We start from the raw sequence: 12,430 nt of genomic DNA, 5'->3' as shown, positions 1-12,430 counted from the left end.
CGCTCTGTCACCCAGGCTAGAGTGCAGTGGCATAATCTCGGCTCACCACAACCTCTGCCTCCTGGGTTCAAGTGATTCTCGTGCCTCAACTTCCCGAATAGCTGGGATTACAGGCATGTGCCACCATGCCTGGCTAATTTTTGTATTTTTAGTAGAGACAGGGTTTCACCATGTTGTCCAGGCTGGTCTTGAACACCTGGCCTCAGGTGATCTGCCCACCTTGGCCTCCTAAAGTGCTGGGATTGTGAGCCACCATGCCTGGCCCACATACACAGAATTTTTTATTTTTTTTAAGGCAGAGTCTCGCTCTGTCACCCAGGTTAGAGTGTAGTGGTGTAATCTCAGCTCACCACAACCTCTGGCTCCTGGGTTCAAGCGATTCTCCTACCTCAGCCTCCTGAGTAGCTGGGATTACAGGCACCATCACACCCGGCTAATTTTTGTATTTTTAGTGGAGATGTGGTTCCACCATGTTGGTCAGGCTGATCTTGAACTCCTGACCTCGCGATTCACCTGCCTCAGCCTCCCAAAGTGCTGGGATTACAGGTGTGAGCCATCGCACTCAGCCCAGAATTTTAATTTTTTCCCCACCATAAGCCTCTGTCTCTTCTCACTAGGACACTGCTATTGCTTTTGCACTTACTGGACAAGATGGAGTTAATTGTGTCCCTTAAACATCTCAAAAGTAAGCACACATCCACAAAGTGCACATGTACACACAGCACTGGGAAGCCTGAGCGTGAGCTGGAACCTGAGAGGGCCAGGCTGAACTGTGGATCATGAAACACCGCTTGCCTTTTATTATTTTTTCCTGGACCGTGGTTTTGCTGTTATCTGTGAAAGTTTGACATCTGAGAGCTTGTAAGGAGCGGGGCTTTCGTACTGGAACTGCTGGCAGCCTTGGCTCGTTTGGACATTCTCTGTGTGCCCTTCGCATGTTTGCACTCCTGTGTTCATAGCCCTGAGCTTCTTTTCATGGAGCTGTGTGTTTTGTTATGATCGTCGTTTCTGGGGCTCCATAATATGCCTTCGAGGCCCCTTTCTCCTGGATACATTCCGGGATTGTCTCCTCCCTTTTTCTTCCCTGGTTTACCTTTGTTTGCTCCAGATGTTTTAGTTCTTTCCTTCCATTGAGCACCCTTCTCCCCTCCAAATTCCCAGTATTTTCCCCCGAGGGAGCAGTGGAGGGAGAGCTGGGAGGGGAGAGCTTTCCACAGTGGGCTGCCGCCCTCTCCTCCTCTCCAAGCCCATACCACCTGTGGCTTCTGGAGTCGGTGGACTTTGTGTCCCAGACTCAGTGACCAAGTGACCCTGTAATCTCATAACCGCACTTCCTTACATGGGGTAGGGTGAAGGGTAGAGGGTGTGTATCTTACCCTCCGTAATGTGCCAGGTGCCCTGTAAACATTCTCGGGGGCCGCTTGTGCATTTGGTAGGATGGATGCACTTGCTTATCAACAAGTAGTTTGTTTACAGAGTGCCTCAGCGCTCCCTCCCTACATGCCAGGGGCAATCCAGGTGAACTGGGGGTCCTGCTACCCACTGTAAGCTCCAGGTGTAGCACAGAAGACCATAGAGTGCCCCTGGCAGCCAGCCTTTCCTCTGCTGTGTGCAGCCCATGGGAGGAAATCTCTGGAACCTTCTGAGACGAGGTGCAGGCACATGAGTTCAGTGTTAGGTGATGTTTAGTTCTGCACCTGCTAATGCAGTGCGTTGGTTCATTGTTGAGAAAGAGGTTGTTCCTATGCACAAATTTTTGTGTCGCTGTCGTCCTGGGAATCTGGAAGGCTTGCTCTTAGGAGAATGAGTTCCATCCATCGTTTGTTGGGTTATTTTAGCAAACTGATATCCACAGGGTAAAATGTAGCCAGCCTTCATAGTAAATTGCTCAGTTTGCCAATGTCCTCAAAAAAAATCTTAGAACCCCTCTAGCTATGAAAAGATTCCTTCATGTGGTGTTATTTCCAGCTAAGCTTTCAGAAACTAAGCTCATAACATTGCAGATGATTCACTGGGGATATAAGAGAACTTCATTTTTTTAAAATTAAAAAAGCCTTTGTTTTCATTGTTAAAAACTATTAAAAAAGGATTTCACTATTTAAAAAATTTCATTTTCATTATGAATAAAGCAAGCCCAGTTTGTATGTTGGTTCAGGTCATTGCTGTATGTAACGTATTTTCTTACACTACCTGCCTTAGATTTGCACATCTAGGAGACCGTGGTTAGGATTGTGTTCACTTGCTTCCTCTGTGGGGCCCCGCATGGTGCCACAGTGAGCACGTCACGTCCACAGGTCTTCAGGAGAGGGATTTGCTTGTCCTTTCTGTGATTTTTTTTTTTTTTTGATACGGAATTTCACTCTTGTTGCCCAGGCTGGAGTGCAGTGTCACGATCTTGGCTCATCGCAACCTCCACCTCCTGGGTTCAAGCGATTCTCCTGCCTCAGCCTCCCAAGTAGCTGGGATTATGGGTGTGTGCCACCACGCCCAGCTAATTTTATATTTTTAGTAGGGATGGGGTTTCTCCATATTGGCCAGGCTGGTCCTGAATTCCCGACCTCAGGTGATCTGCCCACCTCCGCTTCCGAAAGTGTTGGGATTACAGGCATGAGCCACTGTGCCAGCCTTTCTATGATTCTAAAACAAGCTGAAGAAACTGTTTTGGACCCAGTACACTGCATTTTACCCAGACTACTCACATTTTAAATCAGGTCCTGGTTTAAGTTATTTGTATCATTGATGTTGACGTCTACACCTCAAACCATGTGCCCTCATTTTTGCCTCAGAAAACATACGGCCCTGTGCTGAGAATTTTGAGTGAAGGAGCGATAATCTTTCATTGCCAGGGGACTTCTCTCTTGCACTCTTGCCCTTGGCTTAGTCATGAACTTGTCTATGTAATAGCAAAATGCCTAGGTTACTGTTTGCCGACCCACTCTGGATAGTTTTCTAGTTCGTACTCTGAAATAGGTATTTTCTTTCTTTGTAGTGTGATTGAGAAATAGCTTTCTGTCCTCTCCAGAGTGTCTGGGATAGTACTTTAGCTACAGCAGGTGGATAATTCAATGCACATTGAATTAAATTTCAGTGCTATGTACCTTTTCTATCTCTTCCTAGGTACATTTCCTATCTCTTCCTACTTGTTTCTGGCATAAGTTTCCAGCTTTTTCTCTACCATTGCACAAATGGGTAACATCCTCTTTCATGAACCTTCTTTTTTTTTTTTTTTGAGATGGGGGTCTCACTACATTGCCCAGGCTGACCATGAATGCCTGAGCTCAAATGATCCTCCCTCCTCACCCTCCCAAGTAGCTGGGATGACAGGTGCAGGTAGACCACCCACTGCACCTGGCGTGAACCTTCAGTTTTGACAAAACCTCCAAATATTTGTTTGTTTGTTTTTGAGACAGAGTCTCACTCTGTTGCCCAGCTTGGATTGCAGTGGTGCGATCGCAGCTCACTGCAACCTCCACCTCCCAGGTTCAAGCGATTCTCTTGCTTCAGCCTCCCAAGTAACTAGGATTAGAGGCGCCTGCACCACACCTGGCTAATTTTTGTATTTTTAGTAGAGGTGAGGTTTCACCATGCTGGCCAGGCTGGTCTCAAACTCCTGACTTCAGATGATCCACCCGCCTTGGCCTCCCAAAGTGCTGGGATTACAGGTGTGAGCCACTGCGCCTGGCCCCAAGTGTTTTTTTAAAGATATTTTACCAGTATGTGAGTCACAAAATATCCCATTGGTAGATATAGGTGCACTATATTCTTTTATTTCTTCATCTCTACTTGCCTGTTAGCTGATTTAAACTTCTGTCTACATGTGAAATAAAAGAGAACATTGAATGAATGAGAGACACCGGGAGTAATCGCAACCAAGGAGCAGCCGTAACTGGCTCTGATGCTCAGACACAGCCATGCGATGTTTTTAAACCACCACGGCCATGTGGTGTTTCTCTCATTCATTCAGACTGGTCTTGAACTCCTGACTTCAAGTGATCCACCCCCTCTCAGCCTCCCAAAGTGCTGGGATTACAGGCAGGAGCCACTGCGGCCAGCTGCATTAGTCTTTATTCCTGGTATTTTCTGTTATCAACATTACCTTGCATCCTGAAAGTTATAATGAAATGGTAGCAACACTAATAGGGTTCTGTTATTTATAAACAATTAAAAAATAAGTTAATACTAATATGATTAAACTGCTCTGATTTTTTTTTTTGATTGCTCTTAGGTAATTTTTTCTGCAGGATGAATTAAGAGAAGAGACACTTCCTCATCAGGAATGGAGAGTACTTTGTCAGCTTCCAATATGCAAGACCCTTCATCTTCGCCCTTGGAAAAGTGTCTGGGCTCAGCTAATGGAAATGGAGACCTTGACTCTGGTAGGATTTTGTTTTCTAGATTCATCTGGCTTTTTGATGACAGCATCTAATACGTTGAGCATGCCTAGCAGAAAAGCCTACAATGTGAAGGAAGTGAGGTCATGAGGACTGGTAGGAAAGTGTGTCTCCCTTCCACAAATCTGAAAAACAGAACAGCTCCCTCCTCTGACTCACAGCCGTCGATTCTATTTTATTTATTGACTGATTGATTGAGACAGGATCTCACCTGTTGCCCAGGCTGGAGTGTGGTGGCACAATCATGGCTCACTGCAGCCTTGACCTCCTGGGCCCAAGTGATCCTCCTACCTCAGCCTCCACAATACCTGGGACTACAGGTGTGTGCTGCTGTGCCTGCTGATTTTTAAATTTTTTGTGGAGATAGGATCTCACTGAGTTGTCTAGGCTTGTCTTGAACTGTTGGGCTCAAGTGATCCTCCTGCCTTGGCCTCCCAAAGTGCTGGGATTACAAGTATGAGCCACCACACCTAGTCTTGATTGAATTTCAATTATTTAACTAATGAAGTTATAAGTGCTTAAATGCATCTTTTTCTAAATACTTAGGCAACAAAGCGTTTATTTAAAAAGGATGCTTTTTTTTTTTAAAGGGTTACATTGTTTCTACATACCAGCAAATTAATTAAGGGACAGTTTAGCCCTCTAAATTGTAAACATTTGCTATGGTAAATTCCTGTAAAAAATGTTGCTTATCAAGTCAGCAGGTCATTTGACCATGGTCCAAAGAAGTCACAAAGTTTGTCTTCACATTTTGATGAGACCTCCATCAATGACAGATTACAGATTGCTCCACATCACTGAATTTATTAGATTACGTTTATAAAATTATATCTTTATGTGGAAGAATACCCGGAAAACCTCACATGGGTGAAGGCCTTGCTGTGTTGAAAGATGTTAATGTCTGTTTCCAAATCAGCTCAGTTGTCCCTCTTTCAGATTTTTCTACACATAGCCAGATGTGGGAAAACTTCTCCCACAAGTAGAGCTGAATCATTGTTTCTTCCTGGAAACATGGAAATTATTTTCTGAGAAGGTGTAAGTGTATAGGCTGAAAGTTCATCCTAATTATTTTGTTTTATTTAAATACAGATTTACCTGTTTAAAAAGTCTTTCTTATGTTTGCTGAGTGAAGTTATTTTTCCACTTTTGGAGTTCCTGAGCTTTCAGGGTATTTTTATAGTGTATCATCTGCACACATCAGAAGAATATTACTGCTTCGTTTCTCATGGTGTTTTCAAACCTGTTTAAAACAAACAGCAACTGTGTATTGGCTTTTCATGTGCACATAGTTGCAGTGTATCTCTCTTAAGTAGATTCTGAAACTCATTAATGATCATCTGGTGTCAGGAAAATGATTTGTACCAACTTCATTGAGGGTGGTTCTATGGACGGCAAGTGTGAGAGTGAGAATCATTATATCCTTGGCTGGGGGAGTCCATGCAGAAAGCCCATATAGGAAGCCCACATATATTCACATCACAATTGGTTCCTTGCTCTTGTGTGGGGGATGGCCTAAATCATACACAATGTTCAGCTCTTTAATGGATATACTATTTCTAAATGGTTCTAAATTATCTTAACAGTTTTCAGATATAGGCCCAGATTTTTTTCCACCCCCATGTGGCTAATCTGTCCTTTCTCCTTGAGATTTCTGTGTTTACTTGTGCAGCGAGGAGAGTTTTAGATGACTCTACAGACAGACTCTTTAAAGAGGATACAAATTTAAAGCAGAGTCTCAGACTTTACAGAGGACAGTGGCTGGATTCACTCTAGAAACTCAAATCTAGTTTTGAGCATTTTGATTCTACAAGTAGTTTATTATTATTTTTTACTAAAATCTAGTTTTGAGCATTTAAACTATTAAGTATGCTTCTACAAGCAGTTTATTATTATTTTTTCCAAGCTGCTAACCCACAAAGTATTTCCATTCCTGGAATCACTTGGTGAGGTATTTGGTTCTGGGGCCAGCTGGGACAGGCTTGGGTTGTGCAGAATCCTAGTGCTGAGGGTCTTCTCCTGGGAAGCATTTTCAGATGGGATTTACTCATCCCACGTACAGGAGGAGGTAAACCCAGTGTTCTTCAGCTGGTTCTGAATGGACTTGTGACAATAGGTATATGAGCACCAGTTCAGACTGTGTAGCAGGCACAGAAAATTTTAAGGTCTTTGCATGTGTTATTTCACCTAATCTTTCAACAGCCCACTGGCATAGCTGCTTTTATCGTCCCCATTTACAGATGAGGAGACTGAACAACAAGGTGAAATGACTTGGGCCCTGTGTTAGCAGCAAGATTTAATCTCAGGCCTTGTGAGGCTGTGGGTTTGGTGCTCCAAAACTCTGGGGAATATGTGCCCCTTCAAGTGCACAGATGAGTCATCAGGAAATCCTGACACTTAAACCCACACTCACACCTACCCCACAGCTACACACACACACACACACACACTCACACTCATCCATCCACCCATCCACTCACACCCACACTCACACCCATCCACACCCACACTCCCACCCATTCACATACACACCCATATTCATACCCACCCATTCATCCCCACATACACACCCACCCACCCACCCACCCATACACACACACCCACAGACATACACACACCCACAGACACACGCAAGTTTGGGGGCACAGACACAGCTTAGATTCTTTGTTGTTCTTTCCTACTCTTTCCTCCTGTGCCACCTCCCCGTGTCCCGTGATACACTACTACAGGGGTTCCCAACCCCCCAACCATAGCTTGGTACTGGTCTGTGGCCTGTTAGGAACCAGGCCACACAGCAGGAGGTGAGTTGCAGGCCAGTGAGCTAAGTTTCATCTGTATTTACAGCCGCTCCCCATGGCTCACATTACTGCCTGAGCTCTGCCTCCTGTCAGATCCACGGTGGCATTAGATTCTCATAGGAGTGCCAACCCTATTGTGAACTGTGCATTTGAGGGATCTAGGCTGTGTGCTCCTTGTGAAATCGAATGCCTGATGATCTGTCACAGTCTCCCATCACCCCCACGTGGGACTGTCTAGTTGCAGGAAAACAAGCCCAGGATTCCCACTGATTCTATATTATGGTGAGATACAGAATTATTTCATTATATAGTACAATGTAATAATAATAGAGATAAAGTGCACAATAAATGTAATGCATTTGAATCATCCCAAAACCATCCTCCCATCCCCTGTGTCTGTGGAAAAATTGTCTTCTATGAATATGGGAATTCACTCAGGTTGGTGGAAAAATATTAATGTAAAAATAGTAGAGAAAGTTACAGAATATAGTCTCAAACCATTTTGGAAGTCCTAAGGTAATTTCTGTAGAAGTTTCAGCTGAAGGTAGCCTAAATCCCCTTTACATTTAGTTAATAAGTAAAGCAAATAGCTAGGGTATGTGGGGGAGTTTATCTGAATAGCTTGTTTACTTATGTGGTCTCAAAACTAAACTTTGAGCCGGATGGCACCCTTGTGGGGAGGTTGACCAGGGATATTACCCTCTAATGGTGTTTGCTTGGGGCATTGGAACCTGTGCTTTAGTCTTCAACCTCTAGTGATGTTGACTGAACCCTTTGTCAATTAAACTTTACTAACTAAATGTGAGTCTCACTGACCGGTGGTTGCAACTGTAACAAACAGCACTCTCCAGGGAGTCTGTAAGCTACCTGGTCCCTCGGCTGAACTGACAAAGCATAATATCTGTGTGTCAGTGTGCTTTATTGCTGAGTCAGGGTCTGCAGGACAGACTCCTGCAGGTAGTGACCCCGACAGTGGCGCCCAGCGTCGGGCGACTCCACGAGTGGTGCTGAAACCGGTACCTAATTGTCTTCTACAAAACCAGTTCCTGGTGCCAAGAAGGTTGGGGACCGCTGTGTTACTCTCTCCCTAACAAGTGACTACACTCAAGGGACTAAAGTTTTTCCTTGAGAAAATTATGGGGTGGTGTTTTCTCTTATGTTTAGTTTTTGCCACTGCCCATCCCCAGATGCTATGATGCTATGTTTCCTTGCAGTGATGCTCCCTGTGAAAGGAAGACTTCTGCTGGCCTCAGTCTTATTACCAGTTTTTTTTTTTTTTTTTTTTTTTTTTTGGTGGTGGGGGGCCTTTTTCTAAGGAAAGCTTAAATCACAGTTGAGATCAATAACCAACACCCAAGTCCTATAAATGAAATAGGCACAATATAAAATTACTCCTTCTCCCAGGAACACCGAATATGTGACTAGAACAAGCCCAGGGAGACGAAATAGCCCTGGACTGGCAGCCTCCCCAGCAGATGCCACAGACAGCATCATCCTGGGCACACCAAGAAGGAAGTGCGTGGAAATTCCAAGACTGGGATTCCAGGCATTGTCAGTTGCCATGATAAAACAAGCAGAGCAATATGCTGACATAGTCTTCAGTAGATTCCTTGACATTATTTTTATGTGCCTGCTAAATGAAATTTCCTGATGAAGTCTATAGATAAAGTGGCGTTGCACATTTAGACAGAGCGAGCCTCGGTAGAGAGAATTACGCTGAAAATGTGGGCTTGATTCTTTTTCTTGGCATTTGGAATATATTAACCGGAAAACCACAGGCTCTTCTATTTCTGAAGGAAAGGAGTCAACATTTTTCTTAGAATAAATCAGGCCTCACTCTTCACACTGGGAACTGGTCCTGTGTGACTCAGTGGTATTCTCTTTTTTTTCCTAATCCTCCTTTGAATAGTTGTGGCTTCTCCTGGCTAGGGGATTTTTATGTGTTTTTTCCCCCTAGAATAACTCTGGCCATCGGGTAATCAGATGAGTCAGGAGGACCTTTGTGCCATGAGGACTGTCTCAGCCTGCGGGGTAGCTCTGCAGTTGTGAGCTCAGATTCTAGGCAGGTGGCCACGGTTCCTTTCTGAGTTGTTTGCACTGGTGCTTCTGATGAAAATATTCAAGGTGGAACTATTTTCTAAATCTTATGATAGTATAAAATGACTGTCAGTATTTACAAGAAGAAAGACTTAATGCCTTCTTTCTTTCTCTTTCCACATTAAAAAAAAATATCTTGCATCTAAGAAGGTGCCAGTAAGCATTCACCCTGAATCTGCCAATCCCCAGCTCCTTTATTGGTGTAGTGGATGCAGGCTTTAATATTCAGCCTAGTAAAGTTAGCCTTGTTCCACATTGTAAAGTTGTACAAACCCAAGATTTTATTACTTAAACAAAGATGTATGGGCCGTTTGTTTCTTCCATTTTTTCACTCCAATGTCACTTGTACCCCAGCTTCTAGTAAGGTATAGTAAGGTATTCTTTTCATGTTTGTTATGAAATATTTTTGTCTCATAAATAGCTTTCTGTTTTCTAAACCTGGATTGCTGCTAATGAACACGTCTGTTTTCTTTTAAATGGTGAAATTTTCTTAGTGGCTTTTCCTAGTCGGTTTTCATGACATCATGGGGAAATACCTCCCACGGGTTCATTTGCAGCGGAGGGAGATTGTCAGAATTTCCTTGATAAAATGTTTATGGGTTTAAGAGGTTTATGAATCAGCTATAAATATTTGCTCTGGGTTTATGAGACCTCTCCCCATAAACATTTTGTATGTTTTTCTGTTGCTCATTGAAATGTCTTTGGAGAATCGGCTCCTTGGGGCACATAGGCCTGGGGAAGGGTTGTATGTGACAGATTTTTAAAAGGCTGTATTGTGAGTAACTCCTACATTTTGTTCATGACTTTGTTATAACAGCACAGTTCAAGTCATCAGTGCTGGGCATGCAGGTTTGATTTTTTTTTTAAATCCCATTCTGAGTCTGACTTTTGGTTACCCTTTAAAGTGTTTTCCTTAGACCAGCAGAGAGTGACGGAACTTACTGTTCTACTGATTCCTGCAGGGGAGACACAGTGGCACCCTCTGACCTTCTGGTTAACTTGACTGAATGAAGCAGTGTGCACTGGTCTGTAGAACCCGTTATATTGGGAAATGTAATGAATGAAGATTTGATGGAAGCAAAACTTTTCATAAAATTCTGATAACATAGATTAGAATTATGTGAAATAAACAACTGTAACTAGTGATCTCAGTGTTGAGGTTGAAAATTGTAGGCTCTGGTCTCTCCTGATCTGAAGTGATGGAATCATCGAATCTCCATGGGTAATGTGAGGGTTTACCAAAGCCTCTCATCCCAGGTGCTGGTGACAGCAGGCAGTTTTTGAGGGTTCCGCCTTGATATGCATGTTTCTTTTGTTTTGTTTTGTTTTTTGAGATGGAGTCTTGCTCTGTGACCCAGACTAGAGTGCAGTGGCACGATCTCAGCTCACTGCAACCTCCACCTCCTGGGTTCAAGTGATTCTCCTGCCCCAGCCTCTTGAGTAGCTGGAATTATAGGTGCATGCCACCATGCCCGGCTAATTGGTGTATTTTTAGTAGAAATGGGGTTTCACCATGTTGGCCAGGCTGGAGAACTCCTGACCTCAAGTGATCCACCTGCCTTGGCCTCCAAAGTGCTGGGATTACAGGGTGAGCATTGCGCTCGGCCTTGATTTGCATGTTTCTGATATGCAGGAATGAGCCACTCAGGACAACCTGTTCCATTTGTCAGCAGCCGTCATTCTCAGAGTCCTACCCAGAACCTCGTGCCTCCTTTGGCCCCGGACTGAGTTTCATGCTGACGTCTCCTCCTCAGGTCCTCTTCTTCCTCACACAGGTTCTGGGAGCTCAATCCTTCTCCCCTCCACAGGTGGCCATGGCTTCCTGTGTCTTCCCTTTTCCTGCTTTTTTGGCTGTAGACTGTTTCAGGGTTCACCAGCATGGGGAGAGAGACTTGTCACTTCGAAACCTCCCTAGGATTCTCCAGAGAGACACAGGGGTGGCGGTGGTGGTTTCTGGTGCATGATACAGGTGGGAGAAGGAGGGGGTAAGTACTTCACAAGAGCTCCAGCTTTGGACTCCTAACCCTGAGGCTGGACAGCAGTGGCTCAGGGTGATTGCCTGTCCTTTCTGAGCTCTCAAGATTGCCCCTGTGAGTATCCCTCCATGATGGTTCTTGGAAGGATTGTGAGGCAATGCCTATACAGCATTGTCTTAGTCTGTTTCGTGTTCCTGTAACAGAATACCTGAGGCTGCATAATTTATAAAGAAAAGAGGTGTATTCAACTCCTGATTCTGGTGGTGTTATGGGACAAGCTGTGGACAAAACCCCTCAGACACCAGAGTGAGGAAGGAAGAGACTTTATTTGGCCATGGAGCATCGGCAGACTTGTGTCCCAAAAACCAAGCTCCCCGAAGAGCAGTTCCTTTCCCTTTTAAAGGGCTTAAACTCTAAAGGGGGAGCAGGGGTGAAACTGTGTTATTGCCCATTGGCTGGGCAGCTGACCTCACAGTCTTTGGCTTTCACTGATTTGCTAATTTGTATTTGGCGTGCACATGAAGGGAAAAAAAGGAAGGGTTACAGGAGTTGAACAAAGGCAGTAAATCACCTGGTGGCAGATGCAACTCTAAGGGAGGTTCTGGATTGTACAAACATGGAGTACATGACTGGGGGCAGGTTCCTGGGTCAGAGGGAGAACATTCCTCTGCCACATTCTCAAGGTTTATAGATAACATAGACACTAGTTACAGAAGGGGAGTTATTTTCCCAGCCCTCAGGCCTCACTGCGGCAAGGCCACTGGCGTCAGCTAATCACCTGACAGCTGACTTCAGCTTCTTGCTATTTTACTTTTTCTACCAGCAAGCAACAGGCAGGAAATAAATGGCTTCCCCTCACAGTGGTTGCAGTCTAAGGTGGGTGGCTTCATCTGGTGAGGGCCTCAGGCTGCTTCCACTCTTGGCAGAAACAGGAAGGGGAGCAGGTGTGTGCAGAGAGATATGGCGAGAAGAAGCAAGAGAGAAACCAAGGAAGCCAGACTTAACAACCCACTCTTGAGGGAACTCGTCCATTCTTTCAAGAGCCAGAACTCACTCCTGAGGGAGGGCATTCATCTATTCATGAGGTATCTGCCCCCATGACCTAGACACACCCTACTAGACCTCAGCTCCCAACACTGCCACGTTGGGGATCAGATTGCAACATGACTTT

At 44.6% G+C, this 12,430-nt stretch overlaps 1 protein-coding gene across 6 annotated transcripts in view; it reads left to right on the top strand.

Moving 5' to 3' along the window:
* Window positions 1-12,430, top strand: part of SFMBT2 (Scm like with four mbt domains 2) — a 288,295-nt gene that overhangs the window by 72,216 nt on the left and 203,649 nt on the right. For all 6 annotated transcript variants that reach the window (XM_064369048.1, XM_021670606.2, XM_064369044.1 and 3 more), the window contains one exon: window positions 4,226-4,376. In XM_064369048.1, coding sequence (XP_064225118.1) covers window positions 4,277-4,376 — 100 coding nt within the window. In that variant the 5' untranslated portion in view covers window positions 4,226-4,276. The remainder of the gene's footprint in view (window positions 1-4,225; window positions 4,377-12,430) is intronic.

The sequence above is a fragment of the Aotus nancymaae genome, unplaced genomic scaffold (genome assembly GCF_030222135.1).
Source record: "Aotus nancymaae isolate 86718 unplaced genomic scaffold, 86718_ANA_hifiasm-v0.15.2.pri h1tg000083l, whole genome shotgun sequence".
NCBI classification, from domain to species: Eukaryota; Metazoa; Chordata; class Mammalia; order Primates; family Aotidae; genus Aotus; species Aotus nancymaae.
The sequence above is the reverse complement of the archived record's forward strand: the minus strand, read 5'-3'. Positions and strand labels throughout refer to the sequence as shown.